Raw genomic sequence first — 13238 nt, 5'->3', positions numbered from 1 at the left:
TCTTTCATTGAAAAATTCTAATCAACATCCCACCAATGGTGGATAAAACTAAGATACCTATTCCCACTCAATAAAAGCACAATGGAACCATGTGAATAACACTTTTAGGCAGCTAACTTGTCACTTTTTTTAAAACAATCCTCACATTTTAAAACCCATGTTTATATCAGTTTTCTTGTCAATCAACTAAAAGATATCATTTTCTCTTAATATAAGCTCTTAATCAAAAGTGCAAAACATTATTCACTTAAGCTGATTTATAAGAAACCTACATTACAGATCAACAGTATAATTTGATGTGGTACCACCACACAAACAAATGATAATACCACAAAGCTCAAAGTCACTCCATATGTATGTTAGATCAACATATTCATTTACTTTTGACAATGCACGGTCACATATGTATCTTGATGCAGTGTATAGACAATGCACGGTCACAGATGTATCTTGATGCAGTGTCTACACAAAATAATTTTAAAAGAAAAATAATCACCATATTGCAAGTAAAAATTCTAAACTGCTGGGAAAAAGGCAAGCAAGTCAAGACTATATGCATTATAGAGATTTGTACAGAAAATTGAATAACACGTTTTTTGTTCCTACATTTTTCTGCAGCAGTGTCACGGAAGTCAAAAGACCAAATTAAAGAATAAAAAAGAAATCTTTGATCTTTGGCCAATGATCAGAAAAAGAAAATATACGGCTCTATTTCAAACCACTCTAGCTGCGTAGAAATTATCTTCATCAAGACAAGAACTGATGGGGTGAGGGTCAGAACATATAAAATATAATCAAAAGAATTTCTAGTGTTACCTCAAGGTTTCTATCTTTCGCAATGTTGAGTCTCTAATGCTATACAGAACGTGAGAAGAAAGAATAACTTTATCCAAAAATGGATCTGGTGAATCTTCATGGAGAACCATAATGCTGTGTGATGCTAAAGCTACCAATTCCTGTTAATCCTAAAGATCTGCTTTGTAAAAGAATCAGCTGCCACCGATAGCTTATGAAGAGTATAAAAAGAATAATCCCAGGATATCCTAGAAAACAATTAATTAACTCGAAAGAGATATTTCAAATCTTCCACGGTAAGCCGTGTTTGTCTGCCACCAGTCTCATCCTCTCCAAACGCTGCTGAGACCATTTCTCTCTTCCTTTGCTGAACAAGAAGAAACATAAAGAAACCATAGAAATAAAAAACAAGTTTATCGCATTCTTCGAATTTATTTCCTAAAACTTTATATGACTTTCTTTACTTGCATTCTACCCATTTTCGTCGGGGAGGGAGAATACATGGAATCGAAAATAAAATGCAGTAAAAGCAAAGGTACCTGTAGGGATAAAATACGATCTTCTACTGTATCCTTCACAGTCAGCCGAAAAACTGACACAGGGCGTGTCTGCCCAATACGGTGGGCTCTGTCAATAGCCTGATCTTCAGTTGTTGGGTTCCACCACAGATCAAGGAGGAGAACACGACATGCGGCCACCATGTTTAATCCAAGACTTGCAGCTTTCAGAGACATGATCATAACAGAAACCTGGTAGAAAGCTTCCATGCTTAATTCTTCGAGAAGAAGTGCTATTAATTTTTAACAAAAGCTAGAGGTAAGACAAACCTCTGGAAGAGAATTAAAATCTTTCACAGCTCTGTCTCTGGCAACAACTGGCATTGTTCCATCAAGTCTACGATACTGAATGGAAGACTTCTTCAAACAATTTTCGAGCAAGTCAAGCATCCTAGTCCACTGGGAGAACACGATTGCTTTCTCTCCTACAAACTGTGCAAAGTTTGAATTTCTATTTATGTCTGAATTTTGGTTATCTTCTACTGAATCGTGAGCGTGTAACTTTTCTGAACAACCAACTTGTTCGAAGGAATTCGAGGAACACGTTCTTAGGGGACGCTCATAGGGTTTGGACAAAGACGACAATAGCTCAAGGGCGGCCTTGATTTTGGAAGAATCCTCTGGACGACTCAGAGAACAAGGCTCATTAACCTCAACAAGTACAGAATCAGAACACTTGGGGGTATTTTCCATGCCGAGCTGATCAGATAGTGAAATGCGCAGCGAGGTCATTGAGAATATATTGGACAAGGAAAGATGGGTTTTGCAATTCTTGGTGACACACTGAGTGTCATCACCTATTATATGCTGGCATATGCACTGTTCGCAATAAACATGTCCACAGACAGTTACAACGGCGCCATCAGGTGGGTCCTAAAACGTAAAAGCAGTTAAATAGCTTGTAAGGAATTATTCGACAAACATAGACAAATGTAATCCCATGGTTCTGTGAATAATATTGACAATTTTACAGCAGCGGAGCATCTGGAGTTAAAGTTGAAGCATAATCCAGGGCATATCAACCGAACATCCACATATTTACCAGTTTTCCCAGTCAATGAAAAATCAGTCAATAGTTCAAACACGACGTTGACAAGTGTGTATTTCTGTGTTATCCTCAATGTGTGTAATTTTTTCATTTAATACATCAGGGCATCCTTGGCCATTAATTCACGGCATTGACAAGGAAATTAGCAATCAGGTATATATTAGTAATTCTACAGAAACTAATGTCCAATTTGAATCATGTAAGGGAGCACAAATACTAATACTAATTAGAAAAAAGTAAAAACTTGGGCGCCAAATTGCCTTTACCCATCAAACAGATGAAACACAAATGAAATATATAGCCACAAGCACGTTTAAAACAAATTCATAAAAATTATTGGGCATTTATTTTGCATTTTGTTGGTGTTTCTTATATCCACTTTAGAGTTACGTGCTCACAAATGGTGGTGAGGACAAATAAATATCTTTCCCATATACACGAGAAACTCGGATCCAATTAAAATACCAACTAACATAATAAAAAATAACAATAATTAATTATGGAAAACACTAATTAAGTGTGGGAAATCATGAGATGGTCCATAACTAACTACTTACATTGCAAATCCCACATATAGCTAAAGACGCTTCCAAACAATTCAGAAGGAAAATCTGTTTCTCCCGAGGAAGTTTCTTAGCTACCTCAATGGATGCATTCATTTTTGATTTAGAATCAAATCCCCTAACAAGAAGAGGGTGATCACAAGCTTGTCGAAGCCGCAGAAGCATTAACAATATGTTCACATAATTTTGTTTCACAGTTCCTGCTGCTGCATATTCCTGTCAAGATATATATATTTTAAAAGAAAAAACAGAGAGGGAGATAAAACACTGAGACCAGAAGAGCAATGAAAGATTATTATGACATCGAGCTGGAACAATAGAAAGCATACAGCAAACTGCGCACGCGACTCCGCCTCAAGCCTGCAGTAAAAATCCCGTTCCTCCTGGGAAAATTCAACTTTTTTCATCTTTATAGTTTTGGGCGGGAGATTGATAATTGGTTCTCCATCAATAAGAGTACCTATGTCACCATACACCATGATATCAGTAAATCTCCTGAATTCTTTTAGCTTATGATGCCATGATAGCTAAGTGCAAAATAAAATGCGGAGGAAACACAGAAAGCTCAACAAAGGGGAGGAACTTTAAATTTATGATGGATAACACAATTTATCAACCAAACCAGAATCCTATTTTCTAGAGTTCGACAATCCAAAATAGATTAATTAATTCATGCTAGTTATGTCCATATCCCCACGCCACAAAACAGTCCTAACAAATTCACAAACACAGATAGGCACTGAATAGGCTATCATGGTCATATTAATATTCCCCAGAAGACTGAATGATACATACAAAATCAAAGCCTCGAAAAATTTCAACACCACAGTTATTTTATGATTCTCAAAGGCCAATAAGCAACAGAAACCTCCTAACACATTTATAGTGACATATCACCCGACTTTCATAGGGAACAGCTATACTTGCTGCTGACATTTACAACAGGGTTAACATCACATCAAGCAAGCAATAAAAGCAAAACAAAATTTGAGTAACAGCAAACAAGAGGATAACATATCTCTTACCTTTTGTTCTACGTAACATAATAGTCTTCAGCACAGCTTGTAATTTTTTGTAACCATCCTTTGGATTCCTATGAATGGGTGTCTTTAGTTGGTCGCAGAAGGTCTTAAAAACAGCATATGGATCGTGCCTGAGAAATCTAAAATAGCTATATAGATCATCAATCGCGTTCTGCATCGGAGTCCCAGATAAGCACCATCTTCGTTTCGCACGAAGGCCCCAACAAGCCCTGGCTACTTGAGTTCTGTGGTTCTTAATACTCTGAGCCTCGTCCAACACAACTCTAAACCATCCAACCTTGGCAAGCGGGCCAGATATAGTTTCATATAATTCTTCGTCGATTCCTCTATTACACTTCTTACTTCTCAAGGGTTTTTTGTCAGACATGGATTCAAGTAGTTTCCTTTTTTTACCAGATGAAAATCCTTTAAATGGGGCACCTGCCTGATCATCATTTTCATTAACAACAGGCTGCTTTGGCACCTCCATGCTCACAATAGCATAGGTTGTCAAAACAACATCATATTTGGCCACCTCGCGAGGATCCTTAGTGCGGTTACTTCCATGATACACTAGAACAGAGAGATCGGCTTCAGTTGTAACTCTATTGTGCAATTCATCAGACCACTGCCGGAGGACACTTGTTGGACATACAATAAGGGTGCCAGCAGCAGGCCTGCCCTTAGATTGCAAATGTGTCCGGCCCCACTTGATATGGCTTCCATAAACTTGAGGAGATTTGGCACTTTCTCTATCATCATCATCATCCAAATTTAAAGTCTCTGCCTCACTTTGTTCTCGGTTAGTCTTAGGTGCTTTAGAAGATGAAGACCTTTCTTTCAGAATCAGAGCAATCGTTGATATAGTCTTCCCAAGTCCCTGCCAGAAGTAGTGAATACCCAAAACATATGAGAATTGTTTCATGGAAAGTATCAGTAAAGATACCCTCAAAAAGTCAACTAAACCCCCTATGTACCTGATCATCCGCAAGAATCCCACCAGAACAGCATGCACTTTTTGTCTCCTTGTTGACCATCCAGGATAAAGCAATCCTCTGTTCACAAACTCAAGCCAATATTAATTGGGAGATGTACCGGGAAAATAAAGCTCCCGCTCACTCTCATTTTTTAGACAAAATGCACTGATAATAAGCAAAGGTTATCATGGGACTCTTCACATATCTAGAATTATTTATGAAAAAACTATTTCACATGGCATACTTGGTAAATATTTCAAATGGTTGTAAAAGCCAATTAAACTTTTAATCATAACCCAAGAGAGAGATAAAATAAATCAGTGCAGGAAATCTGGTTTCGTAAGAATTGTAATTGTTGAATAACTGAACATTGGATAATTAGGAGTTTGATTCATTAGATAGAGTTACATGCTATACTTGTTCCTTTTTTAAAAGTTTTAAAAAGATTAAATTAGATAACATTAATTGGTTTGGTAGGCTTTATAAATTGTACAATGTATTCTTTGATTTCATAGATTGAATAAAATACTTCTCTCCCATATTTTTCTTCTTAGAGACTTACATGGTATCAAATGTCAGCACATGCCGATGACTAAGTACGGTATGACATCTTCCTCCGGTGCAAATTTCAGTTCTGCGACCGCGACTCCTACCATGGGCGATAATGCTTCGCCTCCCTCTATCACGTGCCATAAACTGAATGGCCGTAACTTTTTGCCATGGTCACAATCTGTATTGTTGTTCATCTGCATACGCGGTAAGGATGACCATCTCACGGGTAAGGCGACCCGCCCGGACTCCGACGATCATATATTCAGGGCATGGAGATCCGAAAACAGTATGGTTATGTCGTGGTTGATTAATTCTATGAACCCCGACATTGGTGAAAATTTTCTCCTATATAGCACTGCCAAAGACGTTTGGGATGCCGCACAAAAGACCTATTCCTGCAAAGATAACACGTCGAAAATCTTTTCCATTGAATCTATCCTTCATGATCTACGAAAGGAGGAGAAATATGCAACCACCTATTTCATGTCTCTCACTCGTCACTAGCAAGAATTATACATGTTTGATTTACATGCCTGGAAGTGTCCTGATTACGAGCAGATTTACAGCACCATTGTCGAGAAAAAGCGAGCCTTCAGATTCCTTCTCGGGCTCAACAACACTTTGGATGATGTCCAGGGACGGATTTTGGGGACGAAACTTTTGCCAAGCCTCCGCGCTTCAGCCTTAGCAGTTCAACGCCAACATGTGACTAATTCCGACTAACTAAATCTTGCATTTTCATGACCTGGCATCAGGGAGGAGGATTGGCCATGTTGAGTTATGTGCAGGCATGTACCACCTTCAGATGAAGCCTTTCTCGGGAAATCAACCAGCCAATCCGGACAGTTCTTCATCCTCCCCAATTTCTTCTGTATTTTATTTGAATAAGATAGCGACTTCATGTTATGGCACTATTGCTTAGGTTACCCCAATTATATCTTAAGAAATTGGTCCCTTTTCTATTCGGTAATAAAAATTTGCATTTTCCTTAGTGTGATGTATGTCAATTGTCAAAACACGCACGACATTCATTTACACCACAAGCATACAAACCATCCAAATCCCTTTTCTCTCATAGATAGCGATATATGGGGCCCCATTTTAACGTAAAAAATATTACATGCTCCCGTTGGTTCTTGTTATTTGTGGATGACCATACTCGTCTTTCCTGGATTTATCTCATGAAAGACAAGTCTGAAACTTCACACATATTCAAGACTTTCCAAGCCATGATACAAAACCAATTTTCAACCAAAATTCAGATTTTTTTATCTGATCGCACAAGGGATTTCTTTAAACCTAAGGAATTATTCATCAAAATTCCTGCATCGACACCCCTCAACAAAATTGTGTCTCCGAACGGAAAAACCGTCATTTACTTGCGGTTGCTCGATCCTTGTTATTCACAAACAATGTTCCTCGCCATTTCTGGAGCAATGATGTCCTTATTACCGCATTCTTGATCAATCACATGCCCTCTCGCGTCCTCAATTTCATAACCCCGATCTAGTTTCTCCTCGAGTTTTACCTAACTGGACGCTTACCAATATTCCACTCAAAGTCTTTGGCTGCTCCACTTTTGTCCACATTCATTCCCATAATCGAAGCAAGTTAGATCCACGTTCCCAAAAGTGCATTTTTCTAGTTTACTCTCCAACTCAGAAGCGCTACAAATGCTATTCTCCTATCACCATGAAATTTTATACCTATGTGGATGTCACCTTCCTTGAGAATGAACTTTTTTATTCAGCTTCTTCAGTTCATGGGGAGCAGATATCAAATGAACCTCAAAATCTGGAACTCATTTTTGAACCTCAAAATCTGGAACCGAGTGATTCAGGCCAATCCTTCATCCGATCATATTCGTGCCAACCAGCCAGACAATTCCAAATCTCAAAGTCATATCCCACCTTTTGATCATGTCTACTATCGCAGAAGGCCACTCCAACTGACGGATCATCGGGACACTATACAAAATCAGGTAAGCCATAACTTTCTTCACAGCCAGATCCCAAGGAAAAAAGACCAAGGTACAATTGACTTTGTATCCCTTACAATTGATGAAAATGAGATTGATGATAGGCTCATTGCATTAAGAAATGGAATTAGATCATGCACACAACACCCTATAAAAACTTTGTATCCTTTAAGAAATTATCTCCTGCATATCGAGCATTTGTATCTAACTTGGATCAGGTTCAAGTTCCGTCAAATATCTCTGAAGTTCTCCAAGATCCAAATCGGAAGACTGATGCCTTTGATGAAATATGGGTCCTTGAAAATACATGGCAAATCACTGAACTTCTGTCTGGAAAGAGAACAATAGGGTGCGGTGCAAGAGGACCTTTACAGTCAAGTATAAAGCAGATGGGAGCACTGAACGATTCAAGGCATGTCTAGTAGCAAAAAACTATACACAAGCATATAGGATTTATTATCAAGAAACATTTTCTCCCGAGCAAGACTCAATATTGTCCATGTACTCTTGTCAGCTGTCGCAAACCTTTATTGGTCTCTATACCAACTTGATGTCAAAAATGTATTCCTGAATGAAGAACTGGAAGAAGTGGTCTACATGGATATTCCCCCAGGATTTAAGTCAGAAGCCACTGTCGACAAGGTATGCGGACTGAAGAAGTCACTCTATGGTTTGAAACAATCTCCTAGAGCATGGTTTCATAGATTCACCAATGTCTTGAAAGGAGATTGATACAGTCAGAGCCAATCAGACCATACTTTACTCGTAGAAAATATCACAGTCATTAACGTGTAAGTGGAAAATATTGTGCTCACTGGCAATCATGGAGAGGAAGGAGACCGAATAAAATTGACACTCTTTAAAGAATTCGAGATGAAAGATTTGGGACACTTGAAATATTTTCTGGAAATGGAAGTGGCAAGATCAACTCGTGGAATCTCTATCTCTCAAAGGAAGTATTTGTTGGATCTCTTGAATGAAATTGGTATGTTGGAGTGCAAGCCGGTTGACACACCCATTGATCCAAATGTGAAAATTGAAATCAAAGAGGATAATCTACCTGTTGATAAAAGAAGATATCAAAGATTGGTGAGGAAACTAATATATCTCTCACACGCTCAACCGGATATTGGCTTCGTTGTAAGCATTATCAATCAGTTAATGAACAGCCTAACTGAGAAGCACACATGGATGTCGTATATAGAGTTCTAAGTTACCTGAAAGGATCACCTGAAAAGGGATTATTGTTTTGCAAAGTCTTCTCAAGGAACCTCCAAGTATACAATGATGCAGACTGGGCAGGTTCAACAAATGACAGACGCTCCACATCAGGTTACTGCACATTTGTAAAGGTAAACCTTGTGAACTTGGAAAAAGAAAAAGCAACCAGTAGTGGCGAGAAGTATTGCAGAGGCAGACTATCATGCCTTAGCCAATGGCATTTGTGAGGGGATATGGCTCCAAATACTACCGAAGGAGCTGAAATTAAAAGATCATCAAATAGTGGAGTTGAAATATGATAACCAAGCTACAATAAGTATTGCCAAGAACTTGGTTCATCAAGATCGAACCTGGTTCATCAAGATCGAATCAAAAATATTGAGATTGATCGTCATTTCATAGGTGAGAAATTTGAGAAAGGTGTGTCCCTACTCAACTACAAGTGGCAGACATTCTGAAAAAGGCCTTATTTCGACCTATCTTTGAAGACGTGGTTTCCAAGTTGGGCATGATCAACACATTCAACCCAACTTGAGGGGAGTGTTGAATTAATGAACATTAGATAATTAAGAGTTTGATTTATTATAGAGTTATCCGTTGTACTTCATTCTTTCTTTTTAAATTTTAAATCGACTAGATTAGATTAGATAACATTCATTCGTATGGTAGGCTTCATAAATTGTACAATGTATTCTTTGATTTTATAGATTAAAAAAAAATACTTTTCCACCATATTTTTCCTGTTAGAAACTTACGGTAATTGTAAGGTTTTAATCATTCTAATCAAACAAAGTGTGTTGATGTAAATTACTTAAAAATAAATAATGAATATAGAGAAGAAACAGTAAATGGACATGAAAAGGATCCTACTATATTCAAGAATAAAATGGTGACCTTATTTCTATCTTTTATACAGCCCATTAAAAAAAATCGAAAACTAAAGAATCAGGGAAATAAGTTGTAACAATAAAAAATGTGTGCTTCTCAAAGAAACAATAATGTACCTGGTGTTTTAGTAAAGGCACGGCCAAAAGACCGTCTGGTGGAGTAGCTTCTGATTTTGCCTGTGAAAGATCCTGACAATCACGCAATACTTCTTGTAAAACAGTTCTCCAATCAATGAACAAGAAAACTTTTAAAACTCTCAGAAATACACACATGTTCACAAATTTATCACAGCAACAATAAATGTTCACACCATAGTAAATAAGACACCACAAATTGATAAAATATTTTCGTTCTCCAGGCAATAAGTGTTAGTAATGGTCTAAATAATACATCGCCCTTCACTAGAAAACATGATACTAGAAGATCATACTGAATCAAACACTGTAAGTTTAATTAAATTCGGAAATGAGGAAACATGCAGCAGCAAAACTTATTTTTCTGCATTGCAATCAAATCATCAATTACATTTTCCAATTATTTGCATCACAAAAGCTAAACCACAGCTACCCTGGTTCATTGGCATACTAAACAAGCAAGAATTGGAAACCTGTAATATATAGCTCTAGGAATTAGACAAACTGCTAGCAGACCAACACTAAACACATTGTTTCTCAAAGAAATTTTTTTTAAGTATTTGAGATTTCATTAATCGTAGAAGATCCTTAAATTCCAATTTTTCAACAAAAATGAGAAGAAAATAGACAAAAACAAGAACAAGAGCTTGGCTGAACACCGGAAGCTTAAAAAAAAAAGCTAAGAATAACTGAACTACCAAAAATTTTACACCAGTTCTAACAATTTCGGAAAAATATCTAGTGTTATTGGAAGTAGCTAGATTATGCAATAGCGGTGTATAAATATAATAAATGCCTAGAGAAAAAGGAAAACGAATAATTTTAAAAGTTCACCTGCAGGGCAACACGAAAAATAACTCGTTCAGCATTTGGTCTCAGCCTGGAATTGGCAGTTACGATCTGGTTAATGGGGCTCCTTGATGTCAAAGATTGTGAAGCAACCACCACATTAGCATTTATGGTAACAGGATTTAATCGTGCAGGAGCACTCATATCTTCAATAACATACAAATCACAGTCATCATCAGCATTGTTTTGTTCATACAAGTTATTCTGCACTTTTTGGTCAGAGGGGTTTGGAAGATAAGAACGATCGCAGTTGGCTACATTATTTTCCACCTTTGGGCAATTGAATTCTCTCTTAATAGAACGCTTTTGCAGTGTGCCAACTTGTTCTGACACCTGCAGAACTTCTAGCCATTCATGTGCAACATTAGTAGGGTTGTTCATGTGAGTTTCACTTATAGAGCCACAAATAAGGGGTTTTCTCTTTGTTCTGACAAGTATGTCTTCTTTTTCATTATTTGCACATGAAACATAATTCTCAAAAGAAACAGAAGACAGAGAGTTCGACAAAGGCTTCTTCATAACTTCAGTAGCAGGCAGCTCACCCGCACTTCCATAGTATTTCCAACTGAAAACATCAATTACTTCAGAAGCTCTAGAAACTATGTCACTAGAATTAACTGATCCAATATGCTTTTTGAACTTGGCGTGATCTTGTATTTTCCTTCGTACATTTGACAAAGCATTGGGGGAATGCTGCTGCAACTCATTCTCCACCACAAGATTCTCACCAAATTTGTTCAATTGAATTCCCCTATTTAAAGAAATAGAGCTAACACTTCCACAATTGGCACGGTGATGCCCAAGCTCGCCTCCAACCTTATCCATAAAGGGAGTCAAACTAATGAGTTCTTCCATGGTGTTATCTCCATCCATCATGTGAACCATCCGACCATCATCATTAGCTAATGTAGTGATTTCAGAAATGTACGGACGATGTTGCTTTGTTGGAGGAAAAAATGATGGATTACCTGGGCTCAAAAAGCACAATTCACCATTTTCAGATATTATATCAGGAATATCCGCTCCAGTAACTTCACAAGAACTAGAGTCAGTGTGAGATGTGTCATATGAAGACATCTCCATATCGATAGATAAATCTTGCTTTTGCTCAAAAGAAATCCCAAGATTACTTTGCTCCGTTAATTTCTTGTCGTATAAATCTGCAAACCAAATAATAATTAGCAAGTGCAATGAACAATAGTTAAATGATAGAATGTGACAAAAACACTAAAATCAAGTCATGGTCAAGATTTATTTACAAACAGCAATCAGCTCTCAAGCACCAAAACAGATCAGAACAGATCATGATTCAGGAGGCAGAAATCAAAGGATCTCAAATATAACATGATCAGCATATGAAAACTAAACCAACTGTAGAAGGGTTTCTCTAGTGGGATTTTACTCACCATCATTTTGGAAATAAGATGCTGCAATCCGAGAACGACCATCAGAATAAGTATAGAAAAGGTCATTTCCCTGAAAAGGCATACGATCATTGATGCTTCTGGAGCACATGTTCTCTGCATAACTAAGCCGTGATGAAGGTTCGACCCTTACATTGTTTGGAACCATAGAAGCCCAGCCAGATTCTGAGAAACCATCTAAAAATGCATTCCTATGATTTGAAGCCTCGGAATAGTTAGAATGAGATAAGACACCAACTTCGGGAAACTCAGCTCTCATTAAACTGGTGGTGGTGGCGGCGGCTGTAGAATTCTGTGATCCTATGAAAAACAAAATATCTGATAACTTTAGGTGGAAAAGAGTTGGCAAGTTTGACAGAAATCACTAATTTCTGCACCATGTTGACAGTAAATAATAGCATAAATCAACTAAAGTGAATAGAATGAAATCAGTACCCACTAGATATTATCAGACAAGAAGTCGTGGTAACTTGAGAATGGTACACAGAACAAGAGAATCACAAAAAACAATGATTACCAAAAAAACGCAAACGCAAATCTTCTCACCAACCTTGATTGCAGTCGTTAAAAGAAAAATCTTCCAACCCACCCTGAAAAAATCGAAAGAGAATAAACTAATTTACTGATTAAAAAAACTAAAAGCATAAAGAAACTAGGGAACACACTCGGTGCGCGATATACTCACTACATGATCAAGGCTTCACAAACCAAATAAAGTAAAAAAAAGCTGAAAAAACCTGCACAGGATCAGGCAGTTCCCCTCCGTCCCACAAAGAATCGATATCGATAAGAACGTCATCGCATCCATCGTCCATGGTGAACAATTCGTCTATTATCATCGAAGATCCCTCATCGGCCTTCGCCATCATCATCTCAATCAGTTCCCCCCTGTAAATTTAACAAACCAAATTTCCCACGAAACTCGCCTTTCCACAACACAAATACGCCGTCACCGCAAAGTTATCAACAATGAAAAATGGGGGTTACTAGAATTTTGCAAAATTCACAAAGAATACGAAAGGGTGCAGACAGAGGCGAGGGAGCGTAGGTTAAAAACTGGAATACGGGGGGCGTAGGTTAAGGAGGCTATTCTCTAAATTTCTGACAATTCTCTGTGCTTTTTAACGAGTTCCTTATTATTTATTTAACTAGAAAAAGCGCCAGGGTACGTGCTAAAGTAAGCCGCGTTGTTTGTTTCCAATTAGAAGTGTGAAAGGATAAGGGAAAGTC

The 13238-nt window shown here is 37.7% G+C and overlaps 1 protein-coding gene across 2 annotated transcripts; it reads right to left on the bottom strand.

Moving 5' to 3' along the window:
- Nucleotides 1-645: 645 nt before the first annotated feature.
- On the bottom strand, nucleotides 646-13137 carry LOC140979932 (helicase-like transcription factor CHR28). 2 transcript variants are annotated; one of them, XM_073445594.1, is made up of 12 exons: nucleotides 12746-13137; nucleotides 12559-12598; nucleotides 11991-12326; nucleotides 10570-11744; nucleotides 9718-9789; nucleotides 4963-5040; nucleotides 3989-4865; nucleotides 3293-3423; nucleotides 2958-3179; nucleotides 1623-2225; nucleotides 1335-1544; nucleotides 646-1162 (listed from the first exon to the last, which is right to left on the bottom strand). In XM_073445594.1, exons 1-12 carry the CDS (start codon nucleotides 12878-12880, stop codon nucleotides 1055-1057), a joined length of 3987 nt encoding a protein of 1328 aa, XP_073301695.1. In that variant the 5' UTR covers nucleotides 12881-13137; the 3' UTR covers nucleotides 646-1054. The 2 variants fall into 2 exon arrangements, with proteins under 2 accessions (XP_073301695.1, XP_073301704.1); XM_073445603.1 differs by having other exon boundaries at nucleotides 11991-12308.
- Nucleotides 13138-13238: the final 101 nt, after the last annotated feature.

The sequence above is a fragment of the Primulina huaijiensis genome, chromosome 1 (genome assembly GCF_012295235.1).
Source record: "Primulina huaijiensis isolate GDHJ02 chromosome 1, ASM1229523v2, whole genome shotgun sequence".
In the NCBI taxonomy this organism is placed as follows: domain Eukaryota; kingdom Viridiplantae; phylum Streptophyta; class Magnoliopsida; order Lamiales; family Gesneriaceae; genus Primulina; species Primulina huaijiensis.
Note: the sequence above shows the minus strand (reverse complement) of the source record. Positions and strands in the feature narration are given on the sequence as shown.